At 40.0% G+C, this 12,872-nt stretch overlaps 1 protein-coding gene across 2 annotated transcripts in view; it reads right to left on the reverse strand.

Moving 5' to 3' along the window:
- ATP11C (ATPase phospholipid transporting 11C) overlaps positions 1 to 12,872 on the reverse strand; it is a 211,215-nt gene that overhangs the window by 78,547 nt on the left and 119,796 nt on the right. For both annotated transcript variants that reach the window (XM_058291552.1, XM_058291550.2), the window contains exons 6-10: positions 7,558 to 7,686; positions 5,506 to 5,609; positions 2,825 to 2,875; positions 1,812 to 1,876; positions 1,236 to 1,317 (exon numbers count right to left, since the gene is read on the reverse strand). In XM_058291552.1, the coding sequence (XP_058147535.1) occupies positions 1,236 to 1,317; positions 1,812 to 1,876; positions 2,825 to 2,875; positions 5,506 to 5,609; positions 7,558 to 7,686 (431 nt within the window). The remainder of the gene's footprint in view (positions 1 to 1,235; positions 1,318 to 1,811; positions 1,877 to 2,824; positions 2,876 to 5,505; positions 5,610 to 7,557; positions 7,687 to 12,872) is intronic.

Below are 12,872 nucleotides of genomic sequence, written 5' to 3' on the forward strand. Positions count from 1 at the left end.
ATATAATTGCTTCTGACCTAGGGAAGCTGGGAATGGAACAGTTCCAGACAAGAATGACATAGTTTTCTGGCATTCTTACCTTAAATTCCAGCCATTTTTAAAAAGAAGAAAATTTCTCAATTTGCTGCCTGCTTTTGCTCATTTTGCCAGAGCCTGAAATAGTTTTTAATGATTTTGTCCAGTTTAATATTTGTCTTTTGCTGAGAGGATTTAACTACCTCTTCACATGGACATAACCAGAATTCCCTAAGTTAGACAGGATTATTTGGACCATATATCTCTAATCCTTTAAAGGAGGAGATTGTCTCCATTTCCCTGAATCTGAAAGATCTGGAGTAGAGGGGTAAGGTAGTTTGAGACTTTGTGTACCCCAGAAAATCATATTCTTAAAGCTGGTCCATTCCTGTGGGTATGAATTTAGTACAGGTGGGACCTTTTGATCAGGGTACTTCAGTATGGTGGGGGCCCAGAGTAAGTCTTAATCCTCTTACTGAAGTCCTTTATAAGAGAACGAAATTCAGAGGAAGCTGAAGGCAAGAAAGTCCAGAGGAGGAGCGAGAAAGCATTGCCTGATGATGCCTAGATTTGCACATTTTCACGGCCGCAGAACTGTAAGCTTGTAAGCTAATAAATCCCCATTATAAAAGCCAACCCATGTCTGGTATATTGCATTTTGGCAGCCTAGTAAACTAAAACAAGGGATATTAGCAAATGTGAAATCCTTACGTCAAGTGTGGAGTCTTTCAAGTCTAACTGAAAGTGGAGTTATGGAAGGGATACCATTGAAATAGTGGATATCCATGCCAACCATGGACAGAGGTTCATGCAAGTGGCACCTGGATTGAATATCTAACAGTACCACTTCAATTTGTACAGTATTCTTGCATAGAGCAACTAGAGGACCCCAAACCATTTCCAATAGCAAAAGGGAATACATTTCCAGGTTTAGTAAACTCCGACCTTTAATAGTTGTGTGAGCTTAAGTAAGTCACAACTTCTCTGAGGCCATTAACTCATCTGTAACGTAGAGCGGCTAACAGGAATTACTTCACAGAGTTGTTCAGAGGATTAAACAAAATCAGACACATATTAACTGTAATAACTGTGAATTTTTTGAAACATAAAAAGTACTCAAAATGGTAGCTGTTATTACTGTTGATGTTGTTGTTTTATGGTTGTCATTACTGAAGAATTTAAGCTCAATAATGACTGAAGAAATTTTGGTACACACTAACTTTTCGACAGCAGAACGTTTCTGAGATTTCCCTTGGTAGTTCAAAGCCATTTTGGTTTCCATCCCAGTGTAAACAGCAACTCCTAAGGAATAAAAGAATATAATGAAAACTAGGTTACAAATGAACTTGCCAACCAACTCCACACCCAGACTGTTCTATCAATTTTTAAAATCCATAGTAGGAATTCTGAGTCCTCTTCTCACCAGACAGTATACCATATATAGTATTACTTAATTCTGTATGATTTATTTGTTATGTCACATTAGCTCACCATCTTATAAAGTTTTAAAAAATATTTTTCCTTTATGACCACTCAGATGCATTCCTGTAATCAGAGCTACATCACACTTTTTTTTAAAAAAAGGAGGTACTGGAAATTGAATCTGGGACCTCATACATGTAAAGCACTTGCTCAGCTCAACCACTGAGCTACACCTGCTTACAATCTTGTAAATTTTCAACACCTAAAAATAGATTTAGAGTCAATGCCAATACCTTCCATATTCAATGCTTAACATGCACTACTTATTCACAGAAAGCCTACTTCTGATTAAATATATCTTTAAAATTGCTCACCATATATCTTCTTGGTATTTTTCAGTGTAGCTCCTTTCAGCAAGAGATTTTCAGGTCCCAAAGACCTAAATAAAAAATGAACATAGCTTAACCAAACAACCCAAAAGATCAGGACGTATTTTGCCCCGACACACACCTATCTCCGGGGGATCAGAAAGTATATACTTGCTTATACCATATGCAAAGACCTCAGGACAATATCACTCTTCATTTACTTGAGGGTACAGCACAGATAGAAGCAAAGTATGGGAAGAGCCAGCAACACACAGAGACAAAGTAATGCATAGAGAAATAAAGGGATTCTGAGCTATAGAAAGACAACTGGAGAGAGAAATAATCAGGGAGCAACAGAAACAGAGGGTGACAAAGGAGAGACTGGGAAAGCAGATGTCAAGGGGGTAAAGACACACTGAGATGTGCCAAAAAGAAAGCCGGAACACCAGGGACCTTGCATTTCTTTTACTTCTTTGTGACTTTGGCTATAAAGGCAAGTAGAAAAGTTAAGATAATTAACTGGATAATAGAGGGCAGGGGAAGAAAACACCCCTTCATGTATGGATTACCTAATTATAAATGATCAGCCTCTCATTTTACTTAAGTCTAGGTAATTCCCCCAACATTTCACCCACTGTCCAGTTCCTGAATTATTCTCCCTTAAACCACTCTTCTTCAGTTCTATTTGCAACACTATCAGCCAGTACAAAGCTAAGCACAATAAATACAGTGGATTTAACAGGTTTGAATATATCGGTACAAGTGTCTGGAGCTCAGCTACTTAGGCAACTCTAAGCATCATTGCCAACACCCCACCCACTCTACCCAAAGATCCCATCACCACAACCCCACTTATGGCAAGGTTACCCATTAGAAAGACAATTACTAGTTACCCTATGTTTATTCACCTTTATATCCCTTTCTAAAAAGAAGATATTTGGCAATTTAATGGGCGTAAAAGAGAAATAAACCTTCATCCCATCCCCACAAAAGGATGGATTAAAGAATAACAAACTAACCTGGCAACAGCCTCAAGATGGTTACTATAGATATTGATTCGTCCAACAAACCTGTAAAAGAACATAATAGCAAATGTATTTTCTACATTCATGTGACATTTGTATATCACAAATATGGGAATGAATCAAAATACAAATAATGCAAAAGAGACATATAACACTAAATGAATGAATGACAAAAGTCTATTATATTTCTGAAGTACGGTCAGGTGGAACTGGTAAGGTGGGTAGTAATTTCAACTAATTCTAAATTGATTATCAAACTCTACTTGGCACTGTGCAAGCAATTAACACCCTCTGCTTTATATTTTTACATAAATAAAATGGCTTCTATTTTAAATTCATGTGAAGGAAAGTTTTTAGTGCTTATACACAACTTCTAAAACCATTTAATTCAGTAATTCTTACACTTAGGCATGTATCAAAATCACTCAGAGTCGGGAAGCAGACTTGGCCCAGCAGTTAGGGCATCTGTCTACCACATGGGAGGTCCATGGTTCAAACCTGGGGCCTCCTTGACCCTTGTGCAGCTCGCCCATGTGCAGTGCTGATGCACGCAAGGAGTGCCATGCCACTCAGGGGTGTCCCCCACGTAGAGGAGCCCCACGCGCAAGGAGTGTGCCCCGAAAGGAGAGCCGCCCAGCGCAAAAGAAAGTGCAGCCTGCCCAAGAATGGTGCCGCACACACGGAGAGCTGACACAGCAAGATGACGCAACAAAAAGTAACACAGATTCCCATGTTGCTGACAACAGCAGAAGCGGACAAAGAAGACGCAGCAAATAGACACAGAGAACAGACAACTGGGGGGGGAAGGGGAAAGGGGAGAGAAAGAAAATTAATAAATAAATCTTGAAAATAAAATCACCCAGAGGGCTTGTTAAACTACAGATTGCTGGCCTCCACTCCCTGAGTTTCTGATTCAGGAAAGAATTTGCATATCCATGCTCCCAGGTGAAGAGGGTGCTCCTGGTCCAAGGACCAACTTTTGAAAATCATGGCAGTAATCTGAGAGTGTGAACACTTGATTACAATCTTGGACATTTCCTACCTGTGTCTTGCAGCTGATCTCAATACGAGCTTGATCCAATAATTTAACAGGGCTAGGCGGAGGGTAACTACACATCATAAACACTTGTGAATTGATTGTGCCTGTTTACTCTTCTGCAAAATGGGGCCAAAAAGGCCTAACCCCTCCTCCTTAAAGAGTCTTGAGACCTTCTATTATTTGGATTGCAAACAGGGTGTGATTTTTTTCCCCAGAAAAATGGAAGTATTTTATTACTATATATGCAAAGTCTAAGGGTCTTTTCATTCATTCATCATATATTGAATGTGCCAGAATTGTGCTAGGTGCTAGAGATACACTAGTAAGCAAAAAAGGACATGTTCCCTGCCCTCCTGGAGTTCATGGTCTAGAAGGGAAGACAGAGAAATAAACCAGCAATTACAATGCAAGTGATTTGCACTTAGGATGGTAGAAGTACAAGGTATTCTGAAGTCATGTAGCAAAGGCACTCAACCTAGTCTAGGGAAATTAGGAATAACCTTCCTGCCCTAAAAAATCTCCTTCATATTTAAGGCCAGTGAAAAATGTGGTGATTTCCCTAAAAATGTGTAAGGGTGGAATATTAATCTTCAACTCAGGCAGAACTGGTCACTCCCTTTTCTGATCCTCTGGAACTTGAATTCACTTCAACGATCTCACATTATCGTACACCTAGCTTTACTATTTTATCTCCTTTGCTCACTGTGAGCTAGTTGAAGGCAGAGAATAGCCATTTTATGTTGTGGCCCTAGATCCTAATATCAAAGTGGATACAGGGGAAGAAAAGATGGGAAGGAGGGAGGGCACTGTCTTAGCAGTTAGATGACTATTTTGTTCTCCACAACTGGGCATTTGTGTGAGCCACAACCAACCACTTGGTTACCCATTATGACCAACAGCATGCACTAACAAGATGGCTGACATGGGTAATGGATGCCATCTGTAACAGTGGAATAGAATGAAATTAATTGGCCCATTTGAGGATAAAATGTTACTCTACTCTCATTAGTACCAGGCTCTAATCAACCAAACTAGCCAGTCTTAAAAATCAAATGCCCAATGTTTGACAACCCACAATGACTGGTAATCAGCTAGTCTACTCCAGAGAGCTTAAATATGGTAAAATTGAGGAAATTACACCATTTTACTGATCCCTCAACTTAACTGTTTATTGCAGACAATAAACAGCCTATTGGCAATCCTCAGGAAACCATGATCATCATAAAAAAGGGTAGAGTGCCTACTTATTGCATGAACCCATATCCTCTTCTTACATCAATGTTGTATGACCAGCAAAAGGGTTTATTTTTGTTTTAATTAACTCTGGTAACTACATCAGTCTGATTACAACAGTCTTTTGGGATAACATAATCTTCAAACTTGATGGATGGCTATGTTTACAAATGACAAAAATAAAAGCAAATGCAAAAGTAAGATGCCTGCCCCCACAGTGATTTATCTTAGACTGCTAGTGAACAAGGCTGATTTGATTCATTTCACTGCCAGAAGGAAGGAACAGCTCATAAAAACACAAATGACAGTGAGCTGGTAAATGGTGGGTGTTTCTTTGCAATACTGGCTGCAAAGAGAAGCACAGCCAACAGATAGCATTAAAATGAAACCAGGTGACTCGTACTTGTAGAGGTCAGGCTGAGGTTGTTCACATTCAATTGCTGCTCGGAGAGTATCAATGGATTCGGCTGTACACAGTGCAATGGTATCTCGTACTGCATAATGTGTCTAGATGAAAGCAGAAGAAATAAACAAATAAAAGAGTTTCTTTGCATAATCGTATACCCATCTGATTCCAGGGACACAGTAGGTTTTACTAAGAGGTTGGGCAGAAAACTGCAATTACTGATGCACATATCCCATCAAAAAGTTTTATGGCATTATTCTTTAAACATATTACAGATAATTAGAATGATAACCCTGCTCCAAGGGGATTTCAAAGATAATGAAAAACCTAAAAGTTCTTCTTGGTACTGACAGCTGAGAGGATTCCATTTGTAGCATGCATATAATTAAGTGAAAACCCCATAGAAAATTCAATAAATTTATTTTTTTCATCCTATTTATAGAATTGAGACCTATTATTTTGGTCACAACAACATGTGGTAATGTAGAGACACACAAAAATTGAATATAACCCTTTCAGTCAAAAAAATGCTACAATTTTGTCAAGAGCAAGAAAAAAATCATTATTAGCTCCATTACCAAAACAGCATAATTAATGATCTTGAAAATGTTCAAAGTGGCTACATTTCTTATGACGGGCAGGGAGATGATGTGTCTTGTTTTAGTCACACAGAACATTCTACTACTGTATATTATGCACTTGAATCATGCAAAATCAAAGCGGGCTCCAATGAATCCATTTATAAATCATCAAACAAGGGCTAATGCAGACTCAGAGTGCACCGCTTACGCAGACGGGAGAGCTGTTGCCATGGTCTTTGGGGAATATAATGGAACTGCCTGTGCTATATTTAAAACTACCTTCTGATTTTGAAAACCTCTGTACTTTTGTCTGATTTGATCAGATTTGCTTATGTGAAAAAAGAAACACCTGAGAACTTTCCTTCTCTAACCAAATTTTTCCCCTAATAGGAAATCTTTAGGCAGATTCCTCAATTTCTATCTTGACATTCCTAAAATATAACTCAGTTTTTGACCAGCTTAAATGCTACTAGTCCATCAACAGGCCCTTGAAGTACAGAATTAGTCATCTAACAGGGAGTTAAGTTCCTTTTTTACATGCTTAGCTGTGGTCCTCAGCTCCAGAGGAATCCCTCCAAAGATATACACAGAGGTGAGCATATTAGTACCCCTTCTCAAAAGCAGCACAGAGAACACATGATCATGCCCATGGAACTCCGGGCAATGGCCGAGAAGTGACTGTGCCACAAAGTACCAGGAAAGCCATTTATCCCCTAGTTTGAGAAAATTTACTTCAACAAGTTTGTAATTCTTCCTAATTGCAATAAAGCAACCATTGGCTAAACTACACCTTAAGGCAGGGGTTCTTAAACTTTTTTGTTCCCTGGACCCCTCTGCCAGTCAGGTGAAAACCATGGACCCCTTATTAAAGTCCCAGTATACTGTGTATTATTTAATAAATATATCACACCCACACTGACACATCCCCACAAGAAAAATGTTTTCTTTTTAATTTAAATTCACGCTCACAGACCCCTTGTTAAGAACCTCTGCCTTAAGGTATTAAAATAAAAAATCAAATTATTCCAGGTTATGTTTCCCATATCCTAGAAGCATTCTCTTTAAGCAAATATTCATCATTTTCAGAATATAAGGAGGTCAAATTGTAAGGTTGGTGCACATGAAGTTATTTTTCTAGTTGTATTATAATTACTCCAATTGTTAAAAGCCTAAATAAATTGTTAAGTGGGTTATGTCAATGTAGAATATAAGAAATGCTACAAAAATTGTGATGGTTATTATTTGGAGCATGGTTTTGCTCTTTGCCCCTACCCAGCACCACCTAGATCTCCAAAGATGAGTATTTGCTTAGAAGTCCAAAGACAATTACATAAAAGCTTCCATCAAATAAAAAATTGACATGAGTATGGAACAAAACAGAAAAAAGATAAGGGGGTGGTGGAATGCACTCTTGTAAAATTAACAATCCTGAGCTCAAAATGTTCAGCTGAAGTTTAGTCTCTATTACCTTGCAATTGGATTCCCCATCAAGACTGGCTGTAGTGACATAACAGGTACCATCACTGGTGCATGATGATAAAAGAATAAGATCACAGGGAAAAGTTTCATCTGCCTGAACTTCTACTACATCACCAACCTAGATTGGAGAGAAAAGTACATAAAAATATTCTTAAGGCCAAACAAAGTATTCATTATACTTCATTATAAAGTCAAAACATTAGCAAGATATCTTTCCTCTTCTGGGGCTAGAGTATATCAGCACCCAACACCATGAGAAATCTGAAGAAAGAACATTACTTAACATTCATAATTCTCTTTTAGGCCACAATGGCTTCTGATGCTTTCTGATAACCTGAGTGCTGAATTTCAAACTCTAATAAAATGATTCAGGCTCCTAGGGGTCCATCTGGTCTCTGGTATTTTTTGCACTACTGTGTGATAAGTCAATGACCAATATCATTTCATAAATGCATCCAGGAAACACCTTGCACATCTCAAGTAGGAAAATTCATGAAAGGTGAGCAATCATACAGCAATGTGGAAATTTCAAAATGCTTTGCCTCCCATGTGACAACAGCGATGATCGTTCATTGAGTGCCAATTCCTTCTTCAGTGCTCAGAAGACCTCACTTAATTAGAAAGGCATCTCTTTCCCCCATAATATTTGGGAAAAAAATGTTTTCTGTAAGTCATTTTCCAATAATTCATCAGATACCAGAAGAATCCCATAAAGCAATGAAAAACCATTTCCTATCAATGAGTACCCAAAGCTCCAGTAAAGACGACGTAAAATATAAGGTAAAATATCTAGTAAAGTGTCTGACACAAATTTATTTATAATTATTACTAATACCCTAAAACCAACAGATGCCAAACTTATGAATATTCATAACAATTTTTTTTTAATCTGGAAGGATATAAGAAATCATCCAGTCCAGTGCTTCCCAACATTTTCACACCATGGCAAATACGGAAAACGATAAATAATACTTTTGTACCATAACCTCAAGTAAAAGGAGGAGGTGGCTGGTGGCAGAAGTCAAGCCATTTTAGGAAGGAATAGGAAAGAATAAATATCTTGCAGCCCAGCTTAGACACACTTATTGGGAAACACTGAACCAATAAAAGAAAAATCCGTCTTCTATTTGCAACATAATTCAGCAGACAGAAGATCTCAAGACTTCTTCAGGAACAATTTCATTTTCTTAACCAATTATAATCAGTAGCCAAGAGCATCAGCATCAATAATTTGATGAACCTGTAAATAAAATTTTATTTTGTTGGATCTTTCCTTGCTCACTTATGTCAACACTTATGTTGCTTACATAAAACCACAGCCTATGCTTAAATACTCAGAAGCAAATAACAGACAAAATCCAAAGCATCTTAGAAGAAGGAAACACTCAATGTTAGAAGACGGCTCTCAGTCACTGAGATAAATAAAAACCACAAACAGGGCATTTTTTCTGCACCACCTACAATTTGTTCAGCTATGAAATACAGAGTTCCAGTGCCTACAGAGTGCAAGTTGAGGCTGGTGGGACAGGCAGGGGTGAGATAACAAACAGTCTGGTTGGCCAGGATAAGGGGTTTAGGCCTCACCCTAAAGGAAATGGGAAACTGGTAAAGGACTTTTATTTTTTTTAATGTTTTTTTTTATCCCCACCCCCACCCCCATTGTCTGCTCTCTGTGTCCTTTCGCTGTGTGTGTTCTTCTGTGTCTGCTTGGATTCTTGTCAGTGGCACTGGGAATCTGTGTCTCTTTTTGTTGCATCATCTTGCTGCATCAGCTCTCCATGTGTGCAGTGCCACTCCTGGGCAGGCTGAGGTTTCTTTATGCAGGGGTGGCTCTCCTTTACGGGGCACACTCCTTGCATGTGGGGCTCCGCTATGTGGTACGGCACTCTGCACACATCAGCACTGCACGTGGACCAGCTCACCACATGGGTCAGGAGGCCCTGGATTTGAACTCTGGACCTCCTATGTGGTAGGCGGACACTATCAGTTGAACCAAATCTGCTTCCTTGGTAAAGGACGTTTAAAGCAAGGGAATAACATGCTCAGAGGTCAATTCTAGAGCTCTCTTTCATTTAGGATGTAACAAGCTGCAAAAGAATATCACCACAACCCCTACCATAACAATTAGAAAAGCCTGGATAACCTACAAAACCATTTTTTTCCGCCTATCAGAGAACTGAGGTTGCAAGGAAACCAAGTGAACTGACATTTGAAGGAAGACAACTCCCTCTGAGGAGAGACAGGACAAATGAACTCTCTCATAATTGGCAGAGCACAGTAGGAAAAAATGGTTGCCATATAGATGGGTAAGAAGAAAACTGGAATTTCAACCAATTCTTAAAAGCTGACTGTGAGCGAGTGATTCCTGGGAGTCCAAGAGCCATGGGGAGATCACAACCACTCCACCAGCTCTTCTCTACAGGTCTCCAATGAGGGCAGGAAACCTAAGTGAGTCCTCTACAAGAGTACAAGCGTGCAGGTGGTGACTGACAGCTGCGGAGGGACAGGCACAAAACCTGTTAGAATCCTGTACGCTTCTCTCATATGAAACAAAAGCAATCTGCTTCTAATGGAAAGTATGGAAAACTTCTGAGGTGTAGTCCCAGGGAAACACTGACTACTGTGGGAGAGAGGCAGAAGTAAAGGCTGTCTGCCACTGGGGATGGGTCAGGAAAACCACTCATACTGAGGACCTGGTCTGATATCAGACAGAGTTCTTGTGCTATGGGAGTGGGACAAGGATACTGAGAAAGCCCCACCCCTGAAGCTCAGGCGCATATGGCCGACCTAATAGACTGGAGCAGATGAACTGAGAAACCCCTCTGCTCCCAGGAGCCATGCCTTGAATAACAAGTAATAATCTACTACTGGGGAGGACCAAGGGCACTGAAAGAGACCCTCTCTGTGGTTCATAGATGTAGGGCCTGCTGAAAGCAGAGGGTGGAGCAAGAACAGTAAGGAAAAAAAATATGCAGTACGTAAGGTCCCACACAAAGCATCAGGTTAACAGGAATTCACAATTCAAGGTTACAGCTACAACAAAATCCAAAGCCAACCCAACTCCTGAATAGAATGACTAACCCCAACACTAATGGCCTAACAGAAGAGGAATGCCCATTACAGTACATAAATACAGTTAACTCAGTCTCAACTGTTCTTTACATAAAATGCCCACAATTCTATTTAAACATATGAGACACACAAGCTAAAGATGACTCATGCCAGTCTCAAAGCCAAACTCAGGATGTAGATGCAGTGCATTCCCCCCAGCGTGGGACATGACACCTGGGGATGAGCCTCCCTGGCACCGAGGGATCACTACCAAATACCAGCTGATGATGCAACTAGAAAATGACCTTGAATTAAAGGTTCAACGCGGACCAGCAGAATATCCTTGTCTACATATAATAACAGAAGTTTAAAATGCTGTTTGACCTAATGTAAGGGGGAAATGGAAAGGAGAAATGAGTTTATATGGCTATGAGTCTCTAAAAAAGAGTCTGGAGGTTGTCAGAAGGATTGCCCTTATGCACACCTGAGCAGAGTCTCAGAGACAGACAAAGTAGATACAACCCCAGGTATTGGTTCTTTTGAGGGCTAAAGAGACCCACAGGTTCTATGGTCATGACAGATGGGGTTCACTGCCATGTCAGTTGGTCCTTCTTTGGAGCTGGTGTTTCTGCATGATGGAACTGGACTCAGATGGGATCTCTTTTCACAAGACTTTCATGCTACTTTATTGGAATTGTAGTTGGTGCTGGGGTTTAACATATATCTAGGGGATTTGAATCTCTGGACTGACAATATGATAGCCACGCCCTGAACCTCAACAGACTTCAACTCCTACACTCTGATTTATTGGACTTACCCCATTCAGCTAACATGGAGTTGAAGAATGTCAACCACCACACCATGGAGCCTAGAGTGTCACCAACTGATAGCAGGAGGATTGCATCCAGTATCCATGTGGAATCTAAGCCCCCTCTTGGCATAGAAGTGCAATGGACACAACCAAGCCAAGGTCCACAGAGAAAATGTGGCATTGGTGTGGGAAAAGTGGCCATGGTGGCTGCTGGGTGCGGGGAATGGGAGGAAGAGATGAGATGTGGAGGCGTTTTCGCGACTTGGAGTTGTCCTGGGTGGTGCTTCACGGACAATTATGGGACATTGTAGATGCCCCCAGGGCCCACTGGATGGAACGTGGGAGAGTATGGGCTATGATGTAGACCATTGACCATGAGGTGCAGCGATGCCCAGAGATGTACTTACCAAATGCAATGGATGTGTCATGATGATGGGAGAGAGTGTTGCTGTGGGGGGAGTGGGGGGTGGGGGTGGTGGGGTTGAATGGGACTTCATATTTTTTTAATGTAATATTTTTTTTTAAATGAATAAAAAAAAAAAAAGATGAGCCATGATCAAGGGATAAAGATGTCAACAGAATCAGATCCATAAATGGTCCAGATTTTGGAACAATTACATAGGGACTTAAAAATAACTGTCTAAGATGTTAAAGAATTTGGTAGAGAAGAGACACAACATACATGAGCAGGTGAGAATTTCAACAGAGAAATGGAAACTACCGAAAAAAGCCAAATGGAAAAGTTAGATATGAAAAACATGACATCAGACATCTCTTCAATGGGCTTATCAACAAACTTAGAGGGAAATTTATAGCATTAAATGTTTATATTAAAAAAGAAGTTCAACTCAACTCCTCTCCTACTAACTCTAACCTAAATCCCCATTCCAGTCCAAGGGGCTTCCTTCCTCTTTATCTCCTGGTGTTGACTCTCTCTGTGTCCCAGTCCAAATATTCCCATGCTCTGCCTCTCTGAATCCTAACAGTCTATTTCATTCTCACCTCATGCTATAAAACTGCTTTCATCTCCCTTCTCTAATCACCAAGAGTGTTTTTTTCTCCTGTAACACTCACTGGGTGTTTTTATTTTTAGGATTTATTTATTTATTTCTATCCCCCACCACCCGTCATCTACATTTGCTGTCAGCTCTCTGTTCGTCTTCATTTTAGGAGGTACTGGAAACCGAACCTAGGACTTCTCATGTGGTAGGCAGGTGCCCAGCTGCCTGAGCCTCATCTACTTCCCCTACTGAGTTCTTTAAATTTTTTTTTCATTAAGTAGTTTTACTGAGATATATTCACATACCACAAGATCTATCCAAAGTATATAATCATTGGCTTTTAATGTAATCACAGTGTTGTGTATTCTTCACCACAAAGAATTTTACAATTTCATTACTCCAAAAAGAAAAACTCCATGCCCCTTAGCAGTCCGTCCCCAG

Source organism: Dasypus novemcinctus, chromosome X (assembly GCF_030445035.2).
Source record: "Dasypus novemcinctus isolate mDasNov1 chromosome X, mDasNov1.1.hap2, whole genome shotgun sequence".
Taxonomy (NCBI): domain Eukaryota; kingdom Metazoa; phylum Chordata; class Mammalia; order Cingulata; family Dasypodidae; genus Dasypus; species Dasypus novemcinctus.